This window comes from Hyperoodon ampullatus, assembly GCF_949752795.1.
Source record: "Hyperoodon ampullatus genome assembly, chromosome: 14".
Classification (NCBI taxonomy): Eukaryota; Metazoa; Chordata; class Mammalia; order Artiodactyla; family Ziphiidae; genus Hyperoodon; species Hyperoodon ampullatus.
This window is the reverse complement of record NC_136927.1, coordinates 42707108-42733781: the sequence shown is the minus strand read 5'-3', so window position 1 is coordinate 42733781 and position 26674 is coordinate 42707108. Positions and strand designations below refer to the sequence as shown.

General features: G+C 52.6%; 1 protein-coding gene across 1 annotated transcript in view; it reads right to left on the bottom strand.

Moving 5' to 3' along the window:
• Positions 1–397: 397 nt before the first annotated feature.
• KATNIP (katanin interacting protein) overlaps positions 398–26674 on the bottom strand; it is a 145182-nt gene continuing 118905 nt past the window's right edge. Inside the window, exons 15-26 of the mRNA XM_079720130.1 lie at positions 26434–26639; positions 24009–24087; positions 16942–17119; positions 11913–12078; positions 9019–9176; positions 7453–7517; positions 6043–6153; positions 4172–4311; positions 2182–2283; positions 1241–1401; positions 1029–1117; positions 398–471 (exon numbers count right to left, since the gene is read on the bottom strand). Of these exons, the coding sequence (XP_079576256.1) occupies positions 413–471; positions 1029–1117; positions 1241–1401; positions 2182–2283; positions 4172–4311; positions 6043–6153; positions 7453–7517; positions 9019–9176; positions 11913–12078; positions 16942–17119; positions 24009–24087; positions 26434–26639 (1514 nt within the window). The 3' untranslated portion in view covers positions 398–412. The remainder of the gene's footprint in view (positions 472–1028; positions 1118–1240; positions 1402–2181; positions 2284–4171; positions 4312–6042; positions 6154–7452; positions 7518–9018; positions 9177–11912; positions 12079–16941; positions 17120–24008; positions 24088–26433; positions 26640–26674) is intronic.

The window sequence follows — 26674 nt, the reverse complement described above, 5'->3', positions numbered from 1 at the left end:
GCACGGCTGGCCATGGTACCTTCCTGCCTGGAGTCAGGCCGAGCCCGCAGATCCCACGACAGGCCTCAGCGGACTCGGGCCCTGCTTTGCTGGATCTCACGGTAGAGCCACGGAGCCAGGGGACCCCGGGCTCCCTGCAGCTGGCCCCAGGACCGCGGGGGACAGTGGAAAGCCACACCACACCACTTCTTCCACCTGCCCGGAACTCCTGTATTTCCCAGGGCCGTTCACCCCTTGAGTGCCTTCTCTCCAGCGGGCTCCATCCACGCTGCAGCTCCCTTCCAGCTCCTGGGGTCTGGGGTCTGGGCTGGCCCACACGGAGGCCTGAGGGCGGGGGACATGGGTGCTGAGGGGGGGCCGGGTGACGGAGCCCCACCCCGGCTGAGAGCACCAGCTCCCCCTCCTTCAGCGGTCAGCACCGCCAGCGTCTCGCTGTCTCCTTCTCGCTGATGCACGTTTTGGGGCGTAAGGCTGTCAAGGGAGAGCACAGAGGGAGCAGTGTCACCCAGCTGCCATCCGCAAGGGCTGCCCCATGCCCTTGGGGTGAAATCCAGACCGCCCGGGGGTTGCCATTCACGGCCCCTGGAGACCTGGCCTCCGCCCCCAGCAGCCTCGAGCTCGGAGCAGGCTCTGCCACGCTGTTCCCTCTGCCTGACCAGCCCTGAGCATCTTTCAGGATCCAGCTCAGGCATCCCTCCTCTGGGAAGCCCTCGCCCTGTGCATCCTCTCCTGGTTTCCCGCAGCCCAGGGCAGGGCAACCCTTTCAATATAGCGCTTCTGCCCTTAATGGCCCTTTTCCCTCTGTACACGCAAGGCTTGGCTTCTGGGAAGCACACGACATTGCTCCCGGGGTTCTGCCCCCATCAGCACCCCCGCAGCCCCCCGGGGAAGGCTCCTGGGTGGAGGAGAGGGGTCTGAGGGCTGGCAGGGGCGAGAGACAGTGCGTGATGCTGCCAGCTCCTTCTCTGTTCCGACCAGACTCCTGAAGGGGGGTGGGAGGGGTGCTCTGGGCAGAGAAGGAAGCTGACCTGGGTCAGCTGCATTCTGCTTCCTTTTCGAGTTGGTAACGATTTGGTTTTCATTCATCATCTGCACGTCCTGACCCTCCACCTGATTACTGCGGGGAGGGAAAAGCCAGAAGGTTCCATCAGGCTCCAGGCAGCGTGTCCCTGCCATCCTTCCTTGTTAGGGCCGGCAGGGGAGGTGATGGGGGAGGGGAGGTCACGGGCTCGGGGCGCACCTGATGGCAGTGTGCTTCTCCTGGTGACAGATGTCCGTGTCCTTGGTGAAGAGGATGGTGTGGTAGGGTACTGTGGGCTCGCACGTGGGCAGGATGCCCCTGACCAGGTGGCCCACCATGGCCAGGATCCCATTGTACACGAGCAAGTCATCCACCAGGAGCTGGACAGACAGAGGAGGGGCTGTGTGGCATGTGGTCCATCATCCCCCTCGTCCTTCCCACGTGTGACCTCGGACAAAGTGCATCACTGCTCAGAGCCTCGCCTACTAGGTGCACGGCCCGTGTTATGACTTCAAACCTTCACGACGACCAGTAAAGGCGCCTGGATTAGCCCCACATTGCAGATGGGGAAGCTGAGGCTCAAAGGGCTAAAATCTTTCACCCATGTGGCAGGGCTGGGAGGCAAACTCAGGTCTCTGGTCCCCCAGGGCCCTAGCTCTCCCTACCCCAGAGTCGCCTCCAGCAGGAAGAACTCCCTACACCAGTACGATTCGAGAAGAAAAGCCACTTTGTTTTTTTCGGGGTGATGATGCAAATCGCTCGGAGGTTTTGAATTCACGGTTGGATGGCAAATCTCCCTGCCTCTGAGGACAAGGCATTTGTGTCTAAGGTTGTATCTGAGAGAAGTAAATCAAACTGCGGCAAATGATAATTGCTGGCAGCCTAATTACCAACGAGCATAATTATCTCAAAAAACCCAGCCAGTGGGCTTCCCTGGTGGCGCAGTGGTTGAGAGTCTGCCTGCCGATGCAGGGGACACGGGTTCATGCCCCAGTCCGGGAAAATCCCACATGCCACAGAGCGGCTGGGCCCGTGAGCCATGGCCGTTGAGCCTGCGCGTCTGGAGCCTGTGCTCCACAATGGGAGAGGCCACAACAGTGAGAGGCCCACATACCACAAAAAACCAAGAAAACAAAAAAACCCAGCCAGTAAGTACTTACGCCAAACTCCTTCACCCCTCGATGGGGTGTTTTCGCGTAATTCCACAGTTTGATCATTGACACCGTGGTAGGCCGATCGAAAATCACATAAACCCGGTTCACCTGTCAGAGAGAAGAACTAATTAAAACAGGCATGTTTAGGAACAGAGGCACTGGGCTGGGCCCGGGGTGCCAGGCGTGGGCCCGGGCGCCAGGGCGGTGGGTGCCCGAGGCAGTGCCGGCCCAGGTGGGCCGCCTGGGCTGCTCGGGGCCGCTGTGTGTGGGGTTCCCGCCGCCTTTCTTCTCCTTGCAGCCCATCTTGAGTCAGGTCACGTGTGGCTGCGTTTGCAACAAACCGCTGAGCTGGCTGTTGAAAGGCCTGTTTTCTGGGCCTGGCATGGCCGTCATTTAAATGCCTGCGGAGGACTGGGCGCGCCCTTCCCTTTCCTCCAGGTCAGGTCCAGAAACACAGTCTGGGGCTCCAGGGGCCAAGGGAACGGTCCCCAGCTCCAGAGTCAAGAGGCACGACCTCCGAGCAATCAGCACAGCCTTGACCCCTGTTTGTCCTTTCTCCGAATCATAAATGAAAAGCACAGCCGAGTGGCCCTGAAGGCACCGCTGGGTGATTTTCAGCGGAGATCTTTGAACCTCTGCTGGCGGAGAGGGAGGGAGGTGTCCCGATCCGTGGCAGATCAGCTAGTAAAGTGGGACCCAACAGCCTCCTCACCCCCAACAAAGACTCGCAAATATTAGGGGGCCCCTTGCAAGACAGAAGAAAGCAGTAAGAATTCAGTGTTGGCCACAGGCTGCAGACTTCGTTTTGTTCCAGCCCTGGGTCTCAGCCCCAGGAGGACGTAGGGGGATGTGGAAAGGGTCGGCCTTCTGCTTGTACCATGGAAATAATAAAGGTCTAGAGGAGGGTCCTCAAACTCAGTTGCCCACAGCGTTCAACTGGATACAAATGTTTGAGTCCAGTTAGAAGAGGGAGAGACGGAGAAACTGCTCTACACCCAAAGGCCTTCATGTGAAAGATGTTGGCAAATGCCTGCTGGCCAAGGTCAAGATGGCAGCCGGCTGGACTGGCCAGGGGGCCACCAGTTTGCAGCCCCAGGTCGGAGGGCTGATAGATCTATGTGGTTCTCCTTTGCAGTGGTGGGACTGAGGGGTTTGGCCTCTTCTCAAGGGAAACTGATGGACCATTGAAGGGGTGCTGCCCCTCCCTGTGAGGGTTTTGAGAGGAAAATGTACTCCTTATCTTCCCACCCAGTGGTCACAGGGGTAGATGCCCAGCCCCTGCTGCACATCTACACAGGCATCTGGCCCCGTGACTGAGCGGCTAGGGAGTGCTACCCAACCCATCCCATCTCCTGGTCTCTCACCGCCCTCTCTACCACTATCGACCAGGCCCAGGTGGGCAAAGGCCCACCCCGAGGTTCGCCATCAGGCCTTGGAGCAAAGAGATAGGCAGGACCAACTGCAGAGTCTGAGATCTGGGAGACGGAGTCAGTTGGTTGGAAGAGCGTACCAGGCAGGTCTGAGGCCAGAGAGAGGGCAAGGTTGGGGTCAAGTGCCCAGTGGCATAAAAAGGGAGCAGAAACAGTGAATGTGGAGAGGCTGGGGCTGGGAAGAAGAGCACAGAGTGGACTCTGCAGAGAGAGCCAGGGGCAGAAAAGAGAACCATACAGGGATGTCTTGCAGGGCTCGACAGATGCCCAGGCCCCCAGGACTGCTGCACTGGGCTCCTGGCCTCAGAGTCCAATGTGGCCCTTCATCTCCCTGGTGTCCCCTTATCATATGCACCCTCAGAGCAAAGGGAAAGAACTCTGGCCAGGAAGAGCCAACCTGTCAGATGTGTTAGCAAAGACCCAAGGCTTCCTGGAGGCCCCTGGGCATTTTGACTTGTTCGAGGTTAACCTGGCCTGGAAGAAAGATGTGTCACTGAGACCAGGGACAGAAAGCCACCCGCCCCACCCCCCCATCCACCCCAGGGCTGAGAGCCTCCGGAACCCACCAGGCCGGGCAGGATGGGAGCCAGCCACATGTGTCTGCCGTCACTGGTGTCGTTCACTTGGTCGATGAGCTTGTCGGGGGTCCGGACGTCCCCACATACGCCCTCCAGAGAGTTGACGCTGTCGGGGAAGGCAGCGATATCTGTGGATGCCTCTAAGCTCTCATAACCCAAAGCAGAATGCTCAGCACCGCGCACCGTGGGCCACTCTTGCGGCCTCCAGCCTCCATCACGCTGACGGCGCGGCTCAGGGGGACGCCAGGGCAGGCGCACCTGGAGGGCAGAGCCGCCATCTGCTGCTCTGGGCAGCCAGAGGAGTGACAGCCAAATTAGACATGTTCTGGGGAAAATGAAAGCAAGGAGGCTGAGGGGAGTGGGGGTGAGAGTGGAGGCGTGGCCAGTTTCAAGGAAAGGGGAGGAGAGCAGGCAGAGATCAGGCTGAAAAAGACGGGTTTCATGGAAGTGCTGGAGGCGGGAATAAAAACTGTTGCTGTCTCTTTGGAGTGTGGAGGGCAGACTCTGAGGTTTTCCTTTGCGAGGGGATGGACGGGGTCATGGCTGGATTCTGCCTTGGCATGTGACCACCCTACCGAGACTGGAAGGATGTGGGGGGCGGAGCCTGACTCAGCTATTGCTACTCAAGGGATGGGCATTAATGCGGACGGAGAGGACATGGTCCCAGCTCTGACTCTGCCATCCTGACCTGCGAGATCTTGGGCAAGTCATGGGCTATCTCTGGGCTTGTTTCCTCATCTGTAAAATGGGAATAAACATCTCTATGTCCCAGAATTGATGAAGACTTATACATCTAAGGAATCACTAATAACGATCAAAACCACCAAGAATCACTTATCCCAGGTGAGGAGCATGGTGCCACCAGGGCAAAGCAGAAAAGGATCCAATCAGAACCCAGGGACCCCAAAGAGATGCAAGGGAGGCTTTCGGGTTTGACCTGCTCTGGTAGTTCCCTAACTGGTGCATCAGGGATCACAGATCAAGAGCCCAGAGGGGTCAGGCAGGTTGTATCAAAGGGAAGCAGGACAGCTCAGTGGTCAAGAGCAAGGTCTTTGGAGCCAGACTCCCAGCTCACTGGCTGTGTGACCTTGGGTAAGTTACTCAACCTCTCTGTGCCTCACTTCACAAGATTGTTTTGAGGGCAAATGAGGTACATGGGACAAGCCCTGGCACCGAGTGAGCCCTTGGTGAATATTAACACTATGTTTCTGGGGCCTGGGAGGTAACAGTGGAGGTAGAGGACTGGGATCAACCCGGTGGATGCGCTTGGGGAGAAAGGGCAGCAGACACTCAGGTCCAGCCATCATCACTATGCAGGACTGTGGCCTCGCACTGCCAACTTCTCAAGAGAAGCTGAAGATTGGGTTGTCATCTGAAACCTCCTGATTTTTAAAAAATATTAGCGACTAACTCAAAACATTTAAAAACTCACTGGGCTAACAGTTTGCTAATTCTGGTGTCGGTATTCTGTGAGCAAAGGGCTCCATGGTCAATAAATTCAGGACACACTGGGTTGAACACAATAGAACAGGTTTCTCCCTACAGGTCTTGTCAGAGCCTTTACAACTCCAAAGTGTCTGTGGTTCTCCAAGAGGGGGCTGCAGTTGGTAGCCTCTCCCAAATTCCTGAACCACAGGACTCTTTGTTTTATGGACGTCTTGGCAGGTGTGCCTGGGAGCTTCTCTCTGCTTTGCAAGGGTCACATCTGACTGTAAGTAGAGCCCAGTGGCATTTTTTATTTCCAGGTCTGGTTCCTACAGGGACATTTCTCTCTACATTCGAGGATTCTGCTTCTTCCCCCGACCCTTCCATGCTCCCTGCAGTCTGGGTGGAGCCCCCCTTCTGCCTAGAAAGGATACTGTTTTCCGACAGAGAGATTTTTTCTCCCCGTTCGTCATACAGCTCCAAGCCGGTAAGACCGATGTAATAGGGGTCACCCCAGCTGGTCAGGAGCTGAAACTGGAAAATGACTGGAGCATGTTATTAAGGAAACACAGGCTTAATTTTCTGGAGAACAGAGGAAAACAATTACAAAGATAAAAGAGATATGTATATATATATATAAACATATATATATATGTTTATAGAGATGAACGAGAGAAAAAAATGATTTCTTTTTCCTTTGATACTGAAGTCAATCAAAATGTATGTGGCACGAAATTTTCTTTAATTTAAACTGCAGATGAATGTGTGTATGTGTGTTTTAAGAATTCAAAAGCTTTCTCCAGGCCCCAGGAGGTAGGAGGACACGCGGGGAGGGTGCGCTCCAGGGAGCTGGCTGGGGGGATGCATCTGTCACAAATTCAGTATTTAGAGCTCAACAGTGACCAGGCTCAAACTACCTCCTGCCTCAGTTTCCCTGGTTGTAAAATGACACAAACAGAGTGCCTGTTCCCTGCTCCACCTGTTTCAAGTGTGCAGGGCGTGAACAGGGAGGGGGGATGCGGGAGCATCACAGCACTGGGGGGATGGGCCCTGGCAGGGAGACCCCACCACCACCACTCCTGCATTGCTGACTGTGCCTCACACAGACAACCAGGCATCCAGCCCTTCCTCAGCTCTGTCCTCCACTGGCTCCCAGCATCCCCAGGAGCAGGCAGGCCGGGAAGCCTGAGAAGTGGTAGGGTGGTCCCCAGGCGATAAAGCCAGAGGGAGAACAGGCTAGTGAGAGAGCCAGACTGTCTGTGTTCACTAACCCGGTCCTACCCCTTCCTGGCTAGGTGGCCTGGCAAGTTAGTTAACCTCTCTGTGCCTCAGTTTTCTCAGCTGTGAAATGGGGATGCAGTACCCACCTCATGAGGCTAACACGTGAGGTTCATACAGGCGACCTACTGAAAACAGTGCCGGGCGGCAGAAAGGGTCCAGCACATTTGAGCTATGATTCCTTCTGTCTTCACCTCCTTCCTGCCTGGTTCCAAGGAGAGACCCCAGCCCAGTTCCCGGGTCGGTTCTAGCTTCTCTGGCCCCTCCCAGCTACAGTCCTTGGTGCTGCCTCCTGAACCTTGGCCCACCAGGGGGGCGGGGCCTGGAACTCCTCCGTCCCAGCAGCACCCAGTGTCCCCAGGGACCCGGGAGCTCTCCCATCCTCCCCTTAGTTTCCCTGCATGGGCTCCAGCTGCCTTGGCTGTGGCCTGGCTGAAACCCAGGGCAGCAGCTGAGGCCCAGACCCCACCTCAGGGCCCACGAGGAGGCCACAAGGGCCTCGCCCTCTCCCTGGGTTCTGGGCATAGACCCAGTGCCCGGGATGTGAGGCGGGTGGAGGAGGATACAGCCACAGGGCATCAGGGGCGCCTCATAGTCCATGCTCGCCCTCTCCAGGCTCTTTGTGTCCAGTCTGAAAAAACACAAAACAGCACCAGGAAGCAGAGGATTGCAGTGGTCCGAGTCGCTGGTCAGTTATCCCCCGGGGAGGCAGTGGGGGAAGGACAGACAAGCTTCTGGAGTTCCCATCTACTGGGGGAGGCTCGTCACCTTGGGTTTGACTCGCATTCCTCAAAACAACCCTGGGAGGTGGGTACTCTCACATCCCTGTTGTGGGTGAGGAAACTGGAGCCCAGGGAAGGGAAGTCACTTGCTCAAGGTCACACAGTTGGAAGGTGGCAGAAGTGGGATGTGACCTGAGGTTGTCTGGTTCCAGTGTTCACACTCTTAATCACCCCACCCAACTTTAGCCCCTTCATGAACAAGGTAAGTCCACACCGTTCTGAGAGCTGAGTGAGACCCACGATGGGCCAATGGGGTGGAGTGCTGGGAGGGGGAAGGCTACCCCAGGCAGTAATCAGGGAAGTGATGTCTGAGCTAAGGAGGAGGCAGCCATGGGAAGAGTCAGAGCCAAGCCTTCCAAGCCGAAGAGCACCCAGAACAAAGGCCCTGAGGTGGGACGGGGCTGGACAGTTGATGTTTGTCCTAGAAAGCAGCCAGACGGGCTGAAGTGTGGGGTGGGATGGGAGGCAGGCAGGGAGAGGAGGCAGGGAGGTGGGGAGAGCCCTGAAGTCTTTGCTTCATGATCTTGAGCAAGAGGCTTCACTCGCCTGGGCCTCAGTTCCCACATCTGTGAAATGGGCCTAACAATCCCTGCTTCAAAGGGTGGTTGGAAGGATTCCCTGAAGGATGACTAAGAAGCATCTGGCTCACAGCAGGCACACGGGAGGGAGCCTCTCTCCTCCTCCAGACTCCTCCCCGCGGGGCTTCTCTCCCTGGTCCACGGCCAGTGCCCTCCAGCCCTGGCCTGGTTTTCTTCAGTTTCAAGGGCAGTGTTATAATTAAGTGACTATTCCCAGTATCTGGCCCAAGGAGTGATCCCAGCTACAGTGGAAGGAAACTCATTTTGTTTTGAGAGCTTGGCCTCTGGTACTTGGACATCAGGGGGTTTAAATGAATAAACTTAACGTGGCATTTACAAATTGTTATGAACTTAATGCAGCTGAGACGGGCCAAGCAATCCCAGTGAATCCATGAAATGCTAGGCTCTGTTTTTCTCTTTGAATCTTTCTAAATCAGGAATACAGAAACAAGAGGAGGAAGGCCCTTCCCCGAATTGGCCAGCAGGCATTTCTGGAATCTAGGCAGGCTTGAGCCTCTCTTCCCAGCAGGAAGCACAATGAAGCATTTAAAATCTCAAGCACTCCAGACTGTGAGAAACCCAAACATCCCCAGACAAGGTGGGTACATCCCCCAGGCTTCCGGAGAGGCTTGGCTAAGCTTTAGAAAACAGCCAAGTTGAAAAGCAATATGTTTGATCATCATTTCAAAGCCCTTTAGGTACACGTTTCAGAGCACATGCAAAGCCAGCGCCTTGGGCCGGGAGGGACCATTCATGGAGCCTCTCCCCTCACCTCTGGGCTGGTGGGGGCAGCGGGCAGGGTTGCAGGTAGTCCACAAAGAGGATTTCTTGAGCAAAATCAAAGTGGCAGTTGCCCGGCCCCTTCCGGATGAGGAAGCCCTCAGGAGGGGAGACGCACAGGCCATCCAGGGAGACGTGGACGATTTTGGCCTAGCAAACAAAAGAAATAACAAGTCTGAAGAACAGGAGCCAGTGTGAGGAGGGCGGTGAGCGCTGATGTGGCTGGTGCTGCTGGCAGCTGGCATGTATGACTGGGGGCCTTCACAGAGCCCCCAGGCCTTTCTCCCAGACCAGAACCACTTGGCCGGGGTCCCCTTTCCAGTGCCATCCCTACTCTGTGCTGGGCGCTGGACGTATAGCAGGCGAGCAGGCAGGTGAGGCCCCAGCCACGGTGGACACGCACAGACCTTCCCTGGTCTACTCAGCTGCAGTGGCCTGAGGAGGTATGATATGGTGGTCAAGGGCGTGGACTCAGCTGCTCTGAGATCCACCATGAGTAGTTGTGTAAGTTACTTGACCTCCCTGCCTCAATTTCCTCATCTGTTAAATGGGCTCAACGAGGAGCTGACTTATATAAAGTCTCCAGAACAGAACAGTGCCTTGCACAAAATACACACTGCAACAGTGTTAGCGTAGACTGATCCTTCTCCAAACCCTGGCTCATACCTCACCTCCTCTCCTAGCACCTTCCCCTGCAACAGAAATGGGCCCCTTCCTGATATTCCTTCTCACAGCCGTTGGCTTGTCCTTTTAAGGGCATGTATTCCCTAGCTGTGTCCTCCATGGTTTTGGGGTCTCCCCTGATGGCAGAGACCCCAGCTGGATTATCTCTACATCCGCCTCTGGGCATGGCACACAGTAGGAGCTTGCTGAATTGATTGGATCTGGGCCACCATGGCCCCCTGTTATAGGCCAGATTTTGCCAGCCGGATGGCCAGGATCTGCCAGTAAATGTCAAAGCCTAGTGGCAGGATCTGAGGTGGCTCAGCTCTGTTCCCCTGGGGAAGGGCGGTGGTAGGGGAACAGAAAGCGGGGCTAAGCCAGTACCCTCTCTGACTCCACATTTTGGAATCAGGGCTCCTTGGCACCTCACTCCACCTTCACTGTTAGCAGCCCAGCCAGCTGCTGACCAAACTGGTGGTGTTTCACCCTGGAAGACACAGAGGGCTTCTCCATGAGGAAAGGAAGGGGCCCTGTCCTGGGTCTCATGGATAACAATGTACCCTGGGGCTTTTCACCCTTCAGCATTTAGGGAGCCCCCGTAACTCAGTCAGTCAGTCACAGGGTGCATAAACCTAAAAGGTGTAGAGGGGCTGGAAATGGCGACCCCAAAGCTATCTCACTACACCCCCGCTCTGCTTTCCTCAAGCCTAATTCCTGCCTGGGCCCCAGGGCTGTGACTCAGGCCTGGCCAAACAGAACTGTCACCCACTGGCCATGTGGATGCAAGAGCCACGTGGTTCTTGGGGTTTTGCTGGCTTGCTCTGCTAGACTTGGAGCATGCAGGATACAAGCCCAGAGCTGCCAGGGTTGGCCCGGAGGAGAAAGCCACCTGAAGTGAAGCTGGCAACAGAGCAAAGCAGAGGTCCAGGAAGTCCCTGTCCCTCTTCTAGGGCCACCACCACCTCCTGGGAGCATCTCTGACTTCCCCAGACCCCGGTTCATTGCCTCAGAAGGGGCTTTTATTATCACCTCCATCTTATAGCTAAGGAAACTAGAGTTCCGAGAGGCTAAGCAATTTGCCCAAGGACACACTGGAGGGGTGTGCAGCCCACCTCCTGGACTGCCAGGCCTGGCTCTAACCTCATGCCAGGGGCTCAGAGCCAGGGTGCCCAGTGGTGCCTTGTGGGGTAGGCATCTGATGCACTTCCCTGGGGAGGGAGGGGCCGGAGTTCCCATTACTCTGTGCCCTGGGATCGCCCTCTCAGATGGCGCTCATCCCCCCTCCCATGGTGGCCGTTCATCACTGGCATCAAGGCTGGTGGGGGCCAGACCTGGGAAGCAGGGGCTCTGGGCCCAACGTTTCCAGGCGGTAAATCCAGGTCGTGGAAGCTCAACTGGAAAGAGGGATTCACTCAAGGGAAGGGAAAGGCCCAGAGGCACGAGTTGAGGCAAAAGAATATTTCTTTAACGCCCATATAGCTGACATTTTATTCGCGCTCGACCCAAGAGCATGCTTACAAAGACACCAGGGCGGCCTGTGGGATCCTCCCGAACCAGGGCACAAACCCGTGTCCCTGCATCGGCAGGCAGACTCTCAACCACTGCACCACCAGGGAAGCCCCAAGGGGGCACTTCTGATGCTCTTTTCCACATGCCAACAGAGGCCCCTGCTTTTTCACACCCAGAAGGAGAAGAACATAGTGTAGAAATTAAGAGTATAGGTTCCAAGCTCAGCAGACGTGGACTGGGCCTCTAGCTGTGTGACCTGAGACGAGTGACTGGACCTCTCTAAACCTCAGTTTTCAATACCCTGAAAGATGGGGCTAATAACACCTGCCTCCCAGAGGCTGGGATGTGGGTCCAATGAAATGACAAAGGTGTGAGAAGCCCTCGGCCCAGGCCTGGCCCCCAAAGCGCTCAGTGAACAGCAGGGCTGCAACCAGCCCCTGTGAGTTAGGGGCTGGGCCTGCTGAGGAGCCCTGAACCCCCAGAAGAGACAAGGCGCTGCAGTTCTCCGAGTCTGCCCTGGGCTCTTTAGCCTGCACTTGCTGTTTGCAGAAGAAGGAAACAGCAGCAGTTCTCTCTCCCTGGCTGTAACCTCCCCCAGCTTCATTTGGAAAGTTCTGAAGGATTTACGCTCCTCTCTGGCAGCCACGCCAGCCATTCATCAAGGTGCTGTTTCCCTGACAGTGGACTGAGCGCGGCTGCTGTTGCCCGGCTTACCCCTCGATAGGTGTCCTCGGGAGATTTATTGTAGTTCCAGAAGCGCAGGCCTGCGATGCTCTCGGCTCTGTCGAAGTGGATCGTGACCATGTGGTCCAGCCCCGGCAAGAAGGGGATCAGCCACATATGTTCACCCTCCATCGTGATGTTGGCTCCATCGATTAACCTGCGCTCAGTGGGGAAGGAGCGGAGAGATGGGGGCAGCCCGGTCTGCTGGGAGAACTCACAGTGTAGGGTCTACACCCACTCCTCTCCCCATGGCAGCCCCTGCCTGGCATGAGCCTGGCTGGATCCGGCTCATTACGGGGAGGTGAGACTAATTAAAGCAACAGTGAAGAGCCATCTCCCATCTGTGAAGTCAGACAAAATAGGAAAACAAGGGGGGAAATAACAGTCTGTGCTGTCAAAGGTACAGTGAAGCCATCATCAAGGTTTTTAAAACAGGGATGCGGGTGTGTGCTATTTTTTAGGACCCTTTAACCCAGTGATCCCATTTCTAGAATTTATTTCCCCTAAGAAAAATGTGTGCAACATGTCAAAAAGCTATCTGCACCAAGATACTACTTACATTAGCAACAAACAAACAAACCCTAAAAGGTCTCAAAATAGGGAAAAGTTCAGTAAATCTGTATGGTAGTTAAAATGATAATCACAAGGATGATGCAGTAACGGGAAAAGGCAGGCTACGGGACGGCAGGGGCGCTGATTTTAATGCTGTAAAATGAGGACAAGGACCAGGAGAGATTATGCAAAACTGAAAGATATATTTCTGTCAGAGGGGATGGGGGAGTGTGACTATTTCTATTTTCCCAAATTTCTATAAAGTGATGTATTGACTCCATGGTACATTTTGAAAGAATTCTATTCCTTCTTTCTTTCTTTCTTTTTTTTCTCGGTACACGGGCCTCTCACTGTTGTGGCCTCTCCCGTTGTGGAGCACAGGCTCTGGATGCGCAGGCTCAGCGGCCATGGCTCACGGGCCCAGCCGCTCCGCGGCACGTGGGATCTTCCCAGACCGGGGCACGAACCGGTGTCCCCTGCATCGGCAGGCGGACTCTCAACCACTGCGCCACCAGGGAAGCCCTATTCCTTCTTTCTTGTGCTGGGGGAGAAAGATACTAAAGCACCAGGGTGAACTTGGCAGCTCCTGGCGTGGGACAAGTACAAGAAGGGGCAGGTGCCTCTGGGGGGAGATGGTCTGGCCTGTAGTCACCCAGCCTGGGTATCCCAGGGCAGCCCGCCACCACTGGGAAGGAGCCCCCGGCACCCTCATGTTCTAAAAGAGCCTGTCACCACACTGCAGTCTCATCCTGGCCAGTTTCTGGTTCTCCTGCTTGGGACATCCTGCCTCAGCCTTCCCAACTCTGCCCAGCACACCTCAGCCCAGACCCCAGCCCTGATCTCACTACCACTGAGAGGCCTGGCCCTGGAGATAGGGGCCCAACTCTCAGCCTCTTGGGCGACCCCCTCCCCTCCCCCTCCCATTTTCCTGGTGACTCTGAAGCTGCTGCCCTGGGAGGGACACAGGCTGCTGCCACATTTCCTAGATTTTTTTTTTTTTAAACATTCTATTTATTTATTTTGGTGGCGCAGCATGTGGGATCTTAGTTTCCAGACCAGGGATCGAATCCATGCCCCCTGCATTGGGAGCACGGATTCTTAACCACTGGACTGCCAGGGAAGGCCCCATGTTTCCTAGATTTTAAAATAAACTTTATGTTTTTCCTCTTACATTTTGAAGTTTTGGACTTGGAATAAATCTTACAATTGAAGTGTTCATCCAAGGAGGTAATGTTTCTTTTTTTCTCTAAAAGGCTGTTATTAAATTGATGGATGGTGTGTCTTACAATTGCTGGCATCTTAAAAGTGAGGAAATGTAGCAATTTAACCCTGGGGTGTTTGTGGAATTAAGCTGACTGACGTCTAAAGCTAGAGAACCTTCTATTTCCTTCCAAAAGCAATTACCTCTCTGTCCTAGATATGGTGCCACCTCCAAAGCAAAACTACTGCCCAATTCTGAGAGTGGAGAGAACCGATGAAGCGTTTATAGCTGACAGTGAAGGGAGGTCCCTATAGACACCCTCAAGAATATCTAAATGATACTTCCTAGCTCTGTCCACAAAAAAAGCCTAGAAACAAGGATTGACCCAGTAGCAATGAACATCCCTAGTGGCTAGATTATGGTCTCTAAATACCATTTCCCACTAGAAGGAACCTGGGCTTCTTGGAGAAATAGCTGATTCCATGCCTGGGACAATACACATAAAAGAGGAAGCTGGACTACCTTGTCACATCAGAAAGCAAGGCAGCTGTCAGAGACTACTATTTTACAACAGGATTTGGGAGGTCCCAATGTCCAAAGAGGGATCAGTTTGAGCATCAATAGGATAAAAACTGTAATAGATCGAAACTCTTCAAACACAGTAGGTTTAAATCCATGAGTTTATGGTAGTCAAAAGCAAACAAATGTTTTAAAGGATGCTAGAGAAACAATTTGCTCTTTTGAAAACTGAAAAATAAAGGGAAAGAATCAAACATTTAGGTTGCCTTTCCTGTTTGAATTGTACCTCAAAGTAACCAAATAATTGAGGGAAATTTTCCCTTTATTGACAAAAAAAGAGTGATAGGATCAGTGTATCACTGTTTCACAACCCCCAATAGAGTAATAGATCTAACCACTAAGTATTGGCTGCCAACATCACAGAGAGTCTGACAACCAGATATTCCATGAGTCCTGAAGGGAATACACAGTGACATCCAGGCCCTGATGGTTATGTCTTGCCCTAATGGTCAGACCTCAATCTGATCAGGCCTCTAGATCTGGTGAACAATTTACAAGAAATACAGGGGCCTGAAGAACAGGCTAAATGATACCATAGTGATGCAGTCAGTAAAATCCAGACTCAACAGGGCAAAAACCCTGGTTTCTTCAACAGATAATTTATAAGGAAAAAAAGAAGAAAGATGGAAGGGAACCTAGAGATTATGAGAGGCTTAAGAGACATATCAACCTACAAAGGAACTTACTTACAAAACAGAAATAGACTCACAGTCATAGAAAACAAACATAGAAAACAAACTTATGGTTACCAAAGTGGAAAGAGGTGGGGGAGGGATAAATTAGGAGTTTGGGATTAAAATATACACACTACTATATATAAAATAGACAACCAACAAGGACCCACTGTGTAGCACAGGGGACTTTACTCAATATTTTGTAATAACCTGTAATGGAAAAGAACCTAAAAAAGGAATATGAATATATAGATATATATATCTGAATCACTTTGCTGCTTACCCTAAACTAACACAACATTGTAAATCAACTATATGTCAATACAATTTTTTAAATAAATAAATAAATAAAATTTTAACATTAAAAAAAAAATTCTTTTTTGGCCGTGCCACTCGGTTTGTGGGATCCCGGTTCCCCGACCAGGGATCGAACCCGGGTCCTCTGCAGTGGATTGTGGAGTCCTAACCACTGGACTGCCAGGGAAGTACCAAGAAAGTTTTTTAAAACGAGGCATAACAACCAATCACAATGTATGGACCTTACCTGGATGTCAATTCAAGGAACAAACTGTTATAAAAGGGGGAAAAAGATGGTCAGGGAAATAGAAACATGCTGGATATCTAGTAATTTAAGAAATGACTGTTAATTATTTAGCTGGAATAATGGTACTCAGATTATGTTTAAGTCCTTATTGTTTAGAGCTACCTACTGAAATATGTAGAGATGAAATACTATCAGACCTGGGATTTGCTGCAACACAATCTGGGTAGAGGGTGGGTGTGGATGAACAAGCAGGGCCAGCCATGAGCTGATCACCTTTACAATCGGCAGCGGGGACCATGGTGTGCAGGAGTGTGACTCGCCAAGATGGCCCGCGACAGGCAATGACAGCAGGCTGTGAGGGCCGCGGCCAAGGGGCACGTTAGAGGAAAGCAGGTAGGAGTCCACCATGGACCCCACACATGCTCTGGGCCAGGGACGGGGCGCAGCTGTGATGTGGCAATCCCCCTCCCGCCCTCCAGCCATGGGAATTAATTATTGTCCCCATTCTACTGATAAGGAAACTGAGGCATAACTTAATGGTTAAATGTATGGGTGTTGGTCTCCCATGGACCCGTGTTCAAATCATGACTCTGCCACTCAACTAGTGTGGGTGACAATTTTAACCTCTCTGTACCTCAGTTTCTTCATCTGTAGAGTGGGGGCCTCTTTGGGCTGTTTGAGGTTTAAATGAATGAATATCTGCAACCTGCTTTGCATGGTCCAGTGTCTGGCATTTAATAAATGCTCAAAAAATGGCAGTTATAATTTCCATTATTATTATTATTATCATGACTATTATTATTGGAGAGGTTAAGAAACTAGCTGGTAAGGGGCAGGGACAGGATTTGACCTCTCATCCCTCTGACTCCCCTAGGCTCTTCTTGTTTGCACCTCCAGGCAGGGCCTAAGCCTGACAGCTGTCCTGATTCAGGGGGACCGAGTGCCAGTCTGCAGGTTCTGGGGCCCCGTGGATCAATGCTATATTCAGGCTTGTGTTCTCTTATTGACTTGACCCAACCTGGGCTTATGAATCTGACAAATGCAGAGGAAAGTGCAGCTGTAGCCACCTGTGGAGACTTCCTCAGCCATCACCTCTGACCTCAGGGAGGGGAAAGCTTTCAGCCCCCGAGAGGTGGGGTCCCTCATGCCTAAACACCGAGCTAAAGGCTTACCAAGCAGCCACCATGTGCGAGGCCCATGCTAAGCACCGTGAAGAAAACACAAAGCACACCTGGGTCTGGAAGCAGGAGAGCCTGGCTTCCAATCCTGCCTACCTCTTCCAGTTGTGTGGCCCTTTCCTGGGCCTCAGTTTCCCTTGAGTATAAAATGGGCAGCCCCCAGACCTCATGGGGTGGCTGGGAGAAGGTGGAATAGGAGATGCTGGTTGATGGTTGAGTCTGAAACCTACGATACAGATCAGGTCCCCGAACCCCTGCTGTCATGAGCCTTGCGCTTCTTACAGACACTCACTTGTCCAGGGTCCGGGAGTCGTTGGTGTACTCAGGGAGGTCATTTAAGTCTCTGGGGGAGGCAGAGATCTGGTGCAGGTTGATGGGCAGTGCCTGGCCATCCTTGCCCACCACTTCCAGACCTGTGAGCCCCAGGTAATGCAGGTCTCCCCAGGAGGCGGTGAAATTCAGCTGGAGGCCTGCAGCAGGAAGAAAAGTGTCCCGTGAACATCAGAGGTTCCAGAGGAGGTACCCAAGTTGGAGAGAGGAAGAGGAGTGATCTTCAGCCTCTGCATTCTACCAACCGGAAAGCTCAGACTTCAATGAAAGGGCCTTCAGAGTGGGCTCTGCACCTTTCCTCTCAGTGGCCCTTGGGCCTGGGTCACTGTTGATGCATAGGAAATGTCTGCAGGATGAGTGCGCCGGTGTGGTTTAAACTTGCACACAGCCCTGGGTCTTTTCTCCACTTATCAATCACGTTGCCCACCCCGTGCTTAACACCTTAGCGTGGCTTCCCATGCTGCTTGGCCAGCAGGCTTCGTCATCTGGCTTCTGCCTACTTCTCTAACCTCACCTTGCACCCAAAATCCCTGGCTCCACTCAGACTATCTTTCAGTCCCTCATATTTACATTCCCCTCTCCCATCACAGGGCCTTTGCACATGCTGTTCTCTCCCTCCTGAACTCACATGGCCTAGGCTAACTTGCGCTCATCCTTTAGATCCCAGCTACTTCCTCAGGGAAGCCCTCCCAACTTCTTTGACCACATCAAGCCTCCACTCACAGCCTGCCATGTCACTGTGAACTTCCCCTTACATGCTCTGGTCACCAGTGTGATCTTGTGATCATTTGGTAAATACCCATCTGCCCTGAGGGCAGAAATCTCATCTGTTTTGCTAGCTCATTGTGCCCCCAGAGCTTGGCACAGTACCTACCACACAGTAGGAGCTCAGTACAGATGGAATGATTAAACAAGTAACTAAATAGAGGAGGCTACAGCAGTGAGCCACAGCGTCAGAAATGGACATTTTATGCAAATTGGTCACTATCATAAGGATTCAAGGTAAAGGAAGTGACCCATGGTGACACTCCCATGCTTTTGCCCCTGTTCTACCCCTTCTCCATCAGGGAGCATTTAGGAGTGAACTTCTGGGCAAAACTGCCCAGGTGAGTCATTCATTTGCCCAGAAAGCACAAAGCAGATGAATCTCTATCCAATATCTGGCTGGAGTTTCTCTTTCCTTAATGGTCTCCCATTACAGCAGGACCAGGACCAAGCCCCATGAACTCTTCTACCCTTGGAGAACTGGGGGCCTACTTTAGCACTCTTTTGGGTGGCTGTGTTCCAAAGAGTCACATTTGTTGCAACTTTCACAGAATGCCAGCACCATAGCACTGGAAGAAGGAAGCCTGGATTCACGTAGCTCAACCCATTTCAGCTCAGGGAGGTTGCAGATGTCTTGTGGCTGGAAGGGAGGTCAAGCCACGTGACCTCCCTGGAGCGTGGCTTCCTCTCCTACGCCCCTGTTGTTTCCAACATACATTTTGTAACTTGGTCTCAGATCCCTCTGCCCTCCATGGTGCCAAGGTAACTCTGAGCATCTTGGGGGCACATGAAACCGATGTGTGACCAGCGTGGTCCTGGGCACATCATAGCTTCTCACAGCACCAGAAGCCTGCAAAATGGCCACAAATTCCTCCCACCGAGTCCTTGCCTCTTTGCAATGTGGTTTGCCGCTTCTCCCATCCAGAACTGAAGTCTATTTCTTCACTTCCTGAATCTGGGCCATGTGATTTGCTTTGGCCAATGGGACAGAAGCAAAAGTGAAGCACGCAGAGGCTGTAAAGCGCGTGTATACAGGGGTTTGGCCTCTCTTTCCACACCTGGAGTCTTGCCATGTGAAGGAGCCAGGCTAGCCTCCAAATTACAGGCCATGTGGGTGAAGACATCCTAGGTCATTCAGCTGCCAGCCCATCTGCCAGCTAACCAGACACATGAGCAGGGACAGCAGAGGCCAGCCCGGCTCAGATGCAAAGGAATGCCCAGCCAAGCCACTGAATTATGATAAATCACAATTAATGGTGGTTATATTAAGCTGCTAAATTTGGGGTTGGTTTGTTTCACAGCAGAAGCTAACTGATGCGTTCCTTCTCATGATGAGTCTATATTTAATTGTCATCTCCTCAGAGAGGTCCTGCCAGCCACCTGAACTCAAATAGCATCCTCTCCCATCACTCTCAAAACCCTTCCTCTGCTTTATTTTTTGTCACCTGACAAGATGTTCTACATTGATTTGCTTATTTGTTTTCATCAGTCTTTCCCACTAAGATGGAAGCTCCCTGAGGGCAGGGGCTCTGTTAGCTGTGTTCACTGTTGTTATCTCCAGAGCCTAGAATAGTACCTGAAAACAGATGCTCAATTAAGGCTTTAAAAAAAAAAAAAGATTGATTGAAGAGTATGTGTTTAGTAGATACGTGTAGGTAAATGAATCAAAATACAATCATTTGAGTTTCACCAAAATCACAGTCAATGGTAAACATATTGCTACTATGGTACCAAGCCCTGTTCTTGGCACTGGAGATTTAGGGGTAAATACATAGCAAAATCTCTCTAGGAGCTTCCACTGCAGTGAAGACAGACAATGAACACACATCAAAAAAATAATCTGATAGTTCCATAGAGTGATGAATACCATGAAAAAAATGAAAGAGATAAGACAGGGACTAACTAAGCAGGAATAGGGCTGGTCACGGAGGGCCTTTCTGAGGAGGTGACATTTGAGCTGAGACCTGGGCGATAAGAAGGAGGCCGCCATTCTGTAGCATTTCTGGAAGAACATTCTAGGCTGAGAGGGCAGGAAGGGCAAAGGCCCTGTGATGGGAACATATTTGATCTGTGGTTGGAACCAAGTGACTGAGGTAGAAGGTGGAGGAAAATGAGATCAGAAGGTTAGGTGGAGGCTAGATCATGTCATGAAGTCTGGATTTTCTTCTCTGCAGCGGGCAGCTAGGGAGGCTTAGATGTGGAAGCCGAGAAGTGACATGATCGGACCCGTGTCTTGGAAAGCGCACTGGGGTTGGACTCCATAGGGAGGCCAGGGAGGAGGCTGTTGTGATACCTGTGGCCGGGACAAAGGCGGTAGTGGTGAAAACGGGGGCAAAGTGGACAGATTCAGGCTCTGTTTTGGAGACAGCATTGACAGGGCTCCCAATGGCCTGTATGGAATTAATGAACAGAGAAAATGTTTCTGACCCAAGGGACAGAGTAGCTGTGGGTACCATTCCTGAGATGGAGAAGGCCTGGAGGTGGAGGAGGGAGTGGATTTAGATCGGGGGATCCCTGTGAGGGAGAAATGCCACCTCCCCCTCAAAACAAGAGGCAGCACCCCAGACTCTCCCAAGCCTGCCACCCCTTTGTTTGCCTGGCAAGATGCACTGGGATGCCATCTAATCTAGGGCTGCTCTGAAAGTGATTACTCTCCTTTTTGAGCTATTATCCGTGTTCCATATTCATTTTCCTCTGGTGTATCAATTAGTATTTATATAAATGGAAATTAATTTTGTTATTTCTCTCCCATGTTTCAACTCTCTCAGCTCCTTTCCTATTCATCACCGCTGATATTTGCAAAACTTCCAAAATTAGTGTCATCTGCAAATTAGCAAGTCATATATCCCCGTTCAAAACGTTAATAGGATTGGCTGTATTTACCAACCCCAACGCACCCATCCTGGGTCACTTTATCAAAGCTCTCTTCATTTGCACAGGCTGGGAAAGTAGGGTTAGGATTTGGGATACAATGAGGAAAAAGCCAAAGGTTCAGAGAAGAGAGATTCGGAAATCACAGGCCTCAAAATGGGCAGAGGGGGTCCTTGATCAGGAGGTTCTTCTGCCTTCCTGCTGAGTAGATTACACTTTCCTTGCAGCAAAAAGGTCTGGGAGTGCTACTCCAGGGCAAGGCTCCCAAAGGCACTGAAATAACATTTCCTAGAAAGGTCAGAAGCCGGTTCAGTGGGACAGACATTTACAGACAGCATCTTTGGGGAAATCATCAGAGGAAGAGGACAGTGGCTGCTTCTGGCCTTCCTCCCTCCCTCCCTCCCTTCCTTCCTTCCTACCTCCCTCCCTCCCTCCTTCCCTCCCTCTTTTTCTTTCTTTCTTTCTTTCTTCCTTTCTTCCTTCTTTCCTTCCTCCCTCCCTCTGTCCCTCCCTCCCTTCCTCTGGTTATGGCACTCTAACCTCTGAAGCACTGTATGGGAGGCTGACTCCTCATCCTTGGCTCCAAAGATGGGCTTCTGACCCAGGCCGGGCCAATCCGTGTTTTCCATCACACACCCCTCCCTCCCTGCCAAGGTGAGTCACGGTGATTATTATTTAAGGATGGGCACGTGACCCGAGCCAGGTGAGGAGACAATTCTGGGACAACTGTTGGACTTATTGGGAAACAGAAGTTCTTTTACCTGGGATTACCGGGTACAGGTTCTAGGAGCTCCCATGTGGACAGAGTCTGAATGGGAGACGGACAAGAGAGTGAGAAATAGGGCAGAGAGATGCAGGGAGATGCCAAGGCTTGATGACGTCATTTGCACACCTGGATCCAGCAGTACGGGGAAACTAGCAACGCCTGATCTTTTTAGTTGCATAAGCTAAGAAATGCTCTTTTTTGCTTAACTCAACTGGAATTCAAGTTCCATTGTTCCCCCCTGACCCCACCCTTCAGGATCCTGACCAACCTAGGGGAGTCCAGACTAAACAAGAAATGATTGCTGTCTTCTAGGACCTTACAGCTCTGTGGGGATGCTGACTCTTCCCAAAGACCTCTGAGGTAAGGCAGCCTCTCAGAGAGTGTGTTGAGTGGTGAGGACCTGCGCTTTGAATTCAGATATGCTTGGTCCCGTTCTTGGCCTTGTATTAGCTGTGTGACTTTGGGTGGCTTTCTCAATTTCTCGGAGCCTCAGTTTCCTAATCTAATCTGAAAAATGGGGAGAATAGGAGCTGTGAGTGAGATAAGGGAGGGAAAGCCCCAGCACACTGCCTGAATGGGATACGCAACCAAGCCTCAAACCAGGCTCTTGACTACATTAGGTTGGCTTTTAAATTACTCGGTTGTCCCAAAGTCCAAAGTAATTGAGAGAGAGTTCTGGAAAGTAAGGGGCTGTGAGGATTCAAAGGAAGACTTCGTCTTTTCTAAGAGGTCATTTGTCCTTGTGGAGTGAGAAAGGGAGAGCTGAATTCTCAGTGGGCACCGTGGGGAAGGCTTCTGGGGATGGGATTACAGCAAGGCCTTAGGAAGGCGGAGTGGAGGACAGTGCGGGGCGCCACCCAGACCCCACCTCCCATCCCCAGGGCAGAAGGGCTCATTCCTCCAGTGGCTGGGAGTGCTGACAGCTGACAGCCCACAGCTGAGTCCCCTCACTTGTGACTAATCCTGGCTTTGCCCCTCACCAGCCCATATCCAGTGACATGTTAACACAGGCATGTAAAGGCCCAGCCCCCTTACTCAACTCAGGGACAACTTCCAGGGGACTTTGCAGCTCCCTGTGGAGCTGGCAGAGGCCTTGGTGTGACTGCCCCACGGCCCAGTTCTCCCTCTGCCCAGCCCTGCTTCCTGCCCTCCCCCAAAAGCATGCCCCCAGGAAACTCCATCTCAGAGGCTGCTTCTTGGGAACCCGATCGACAGTCGACATCCTTTCAGTGGGCAGGGATGGAGAGCAGGGAACAGAAGCCTGCAGGGGCAGTTGGGGGCGGGGAGGAGGCTAAACTCTGACACATCCTGGCTCCGGCTTCGTTCTGGAGACGATGGTGGGGAGGTGGGGAGGGGGCGTGACAATGGCACGTCTCTTCTTTTCAGAAGATAACTGGAGGCAGATGACAGGCACAAGGGGGCAGGAAAGAGCAGGAGGGGGACTTCCCTGGTGGCGCAGTGGTTAAGAATCCGCCTGCCAATGCAGGGGACACGGGTTCGCGCCCTGATCTGGGAAGATCCCACATGCCGCGGAGCAGCTAAGCCGGTCATGCGCCACAACTACTGAGCCTGTGCTCTAGAGCCCGCGAGCCACAAATACTGAGCCCGCGTGCCTAGAGCCCGTGCTCCGCAACAAGAGAAGCCACCGCAGTGAGAAGCCCGCGCACTGCAATGAAGAGTAGCCCTCGCTCGTCACAACTAGAGAAAAGCCCGCGCGCAGCAAAGAAGACCCAACGCAGCCAAAAATTAAAAAATTAAAAAAAAAAGAAAGAGCAGGAGGGGAGGCCGCAGCGAGCAAGCCCCCAGAGCCTGTGAACAGGGAACCGGTGGGAGAGATCACAGCGCAACGCTGGGCCTGAGGATTCCCTGGGATGCAGGCGGAGGTGCTGGTGGGAAGTACGCGGAGTAAGAGAGGAACTGGCTGGAATGGCACACCGGCAGAGGAGACAGAAGAACAGACACAGCGAAACCCAGACGGGATCTGCTCAGAGGCCACCACCAGCAGCCGGCTGGCCGAACACACGTGTTTTGTTTGGCTCATAGGGTGTTTTAAAATACTGTAAGATTAGTCACCAACATTGAAAAATCTGGAGATTTCATGTAAAAATCCCGATTTCTGACTTCTCAGAAGACCTGGCACCTGCGCCAGTACTCCTGCTGCCCCACCCCACCTAGAGCCAGGAGGATGCAGGCTTTCTCTGCTCCAGCACCTGCTCTGTGGTCCAGTTTGAAGGGGCAACTCAAACCCCTAACTGACAGATGCCCAAGTCTCTCTGGCTCTTACGTCTTCTTGCTCTATAACTTCTGGGCTCCAACTGCTGCCTCCCGGGTCAGGGCTGCAGCTAACACGTAAGACGTCTGCGTGTGAAATGCAGAAGTGCCCCTCTGGGAGGGCACACTGCCAGGAGGACCCCTCCTCTGAAGGTATGCAGCCCTGCCCGGGCCAGTGTTGCCAATGCAGGCTAGTTTCAGCCCTGACTTATCCCGGGGCCTGGTGTCTCTGTGCCAAGGTACAACCTGCCCAACTGTCCCAGGAAACCCCGTCCCAAGTGGCCATGACTCCCTCCCCACCCCCGACCCGTGATGGTCCTCCTTCCCCTGACATTGCCCCCAGAGAAGGTACTCACAGATGCCCTGGTAGACGCCCGGCTCTGGCGTGGTGACTTCAGGGACAGGGGGGCTGGGGGGCAGCTCTGGTTCAGGCGTCTGCACACAGGTTGGAGAGAAGCAGAGGGAAAGGGGGTGATTTTAGTGATACCCACGCAGCTCACTGGGCATCTTCCCAGCTAGATGCCCACTCTGTGCCCCAGGTAAGCCCCAGTGTCTTTTCTTGTGTTTTCTGCCCTGGTGGGAGCTCCATGACTGGTAATACGGGCGGGCCCAGAAACCCTGAGTGCATCTGAGTCCTTGCCGGAAGTTCTTACTGGTAGGGGAGGAGTTTGACACTAACCAGCTCAGGTGATTAGATTTTCTGGTACAGGGAAGGGCCCTATCTAGTTTATCTAGTGAACCAGAGGAAGGGGGGAGGGAGAGAGATCTGGAGGGAGGGATGGAGGGAAAGAGAAGAAAGAATTCAAACATAGAGAGTGGTTCTCAATCCTGGGGCCTGTGCATCTGCATTTTTAAAACCTCCTCTGTGATTCCCATGGGCAGGCAGATAAAGAACCCTTGGTCTACAGACACGGTGGGCTGCCACACCCTGCTTCTTGGGTCTCTATGTAAACTCTTTTCATTAGATCTCTGCACCGTAAGTCAGGGTAGAAGTGCCTGTACTACGTCACAGACAGGAAAGCTGAGATACAAAAAGAGGTGAAGTTGCTTGTCTGGATCTTAGAGTTTTTAGTGGGGATGGTGTTTCGGTACCAATGACACCCTGATGACCCCTCAGTCCAGTCCCTAGGGACAGCCTCTCCAGGCCCCTGCCCGGCTATGGGGAGGAGGGAGAGGAAGGTTGTCTGCCAGAAGTTAACCCCTGATGCTGAGTGGCCTCCCGGAAAGCTGCTGCCCTGGAACCCACGTGCCTTCTCCTGCTTTCCCTGGCACCCTGCCCTCCCTGAGCCTCCTGCCACGCCCCCTGGTGGATGCACCTGACCCGGGACACCTAGGTGGGCGTGGGGCAGCTCCAGCCCAGCCACCTGCTAGGGGTGTGACACTGACAAGGCCTCCCTGAGCTCGAGGTGCTATCTCTAAGGCAGAGAGAGTGATCCCTCCCTGCCCCTCCCAGGACTAGATCCTATCAGAGCTCCTGAGCAGGGACTTTGCCATTTGGAAAATGTTGGAATGAAAGGCCTCAAGGCCATCTCCCAGCTGGAGGCCTGCGCAGCAAAGCCAGACCACGGACATGTTTTGTGGCCCGCAGAAGGGTTGAAAACCTCATGGATTAGTTGCCAACATTTCTTAATGGGGATATTTTTACATAACAATCCAGATTTCTGGCTTTCTTTGAAAAAATCAGGACAACCATCAACAATGAGCTAGCTTGTCTGAGTGGGCGGGGCAGGGGCATGTCACTGTACCGCCTTGGTCATGACCTTCCTGTGTCCGAACCTTTTGTCCGTGGTTCCTGGTTCTTTCCACTCTTCCCCCCACCCTCTTTAACCATCTCCTCTTTCTCCTATGGCCTCAAGAACATCCCCGGAGACCCTGGTGTCTCTTCACCTTGATTACTCGTCTTTGACTTGGGCTGACCCTTGCCCTGAAGGTCATCTTTCATTTTTGATAATTTGTCCATTAAAAGCACAGACTCTGGGGCTTCCCTGGTGGCGCAGTGGTAGAGAGTCCACCTGCCAATGCAGGGGACACGGGTTCGTGCCCCGGTCCGGGAGGATCCCACATGCCGCAGAGCGACTGGGCCCATGAGCCGTGGTCGCTGAGCCTGCACGTCCGGAGCCTGTGCTCCGCAATGGGAGAGGCCACAACAGTGAGAGGCCCGCGTAACGCAAAAATAAATAAATAAATAAAAAAGCACAGACTTTGGAGTCCTGCATTCAAGTTCTAGCCTTGTTATTCTCCCAAGATATGCCCTTGGGTAAGGCCCTTAGCCTGTCTGAGCCTTGGTTTCCTAAACGGGGATATTAATCATCTCTACTCCAAGGGCTGTCAGGAGGGTTAAACACCATAACAAGGTGCTCCACAACTGGATCACGGTATGTGCCCAATAAGTGATTGCCAGGATCATCATTCTTTTAATTCTCAAGTCGCCTATTAAAAGCATTTCTAGCCCTTCCATCAAAAACAACAGTGAGTGATCAAAATGTAACCCAAAGTAAAAATTCCCCTGAGACTGTCAACCTCTAAATTAGAGAAATGACACAGAACTGATTTCCCTTGGCTTTGATTAAAATTTGAATACTTCCTTCACTTTGGTTTAAAAAAAATAAAAAATAATTAGAGAATGAAATATGACCTACAGAACAAAAATGAAGCAGAAAAATGGGAAATGTCAAAACGGGAGCACCAGCAGCTTAAACGAGATCCATCTTCATTCCTCCTGGTATACTCTGAGTCAGGAGAAGAAGTCTCTCTGGGGCGCCCACCCGCCTCCAGTCCTACCTGGTCATCAGCCCAGGAGCCAGCCTGGGTGTAGGGCCTCTCCTCCCCCCAGCCGTCGGCCGTGCTGGGCCTCCTCAGCGCCTCCTCGCACCGCAGGCTGCACAGGCTCTCCACGTCCAAGTCAAACGTCTCATCAGAACAGAAGATGGCCTCAAGAATGTCATCATCGGTTGTGAATAAGATTGTGTCTCCAAAGTGCTCTGGAGCTGACGGGGTACCAGGAAGACAGAAGAGTCAGCTC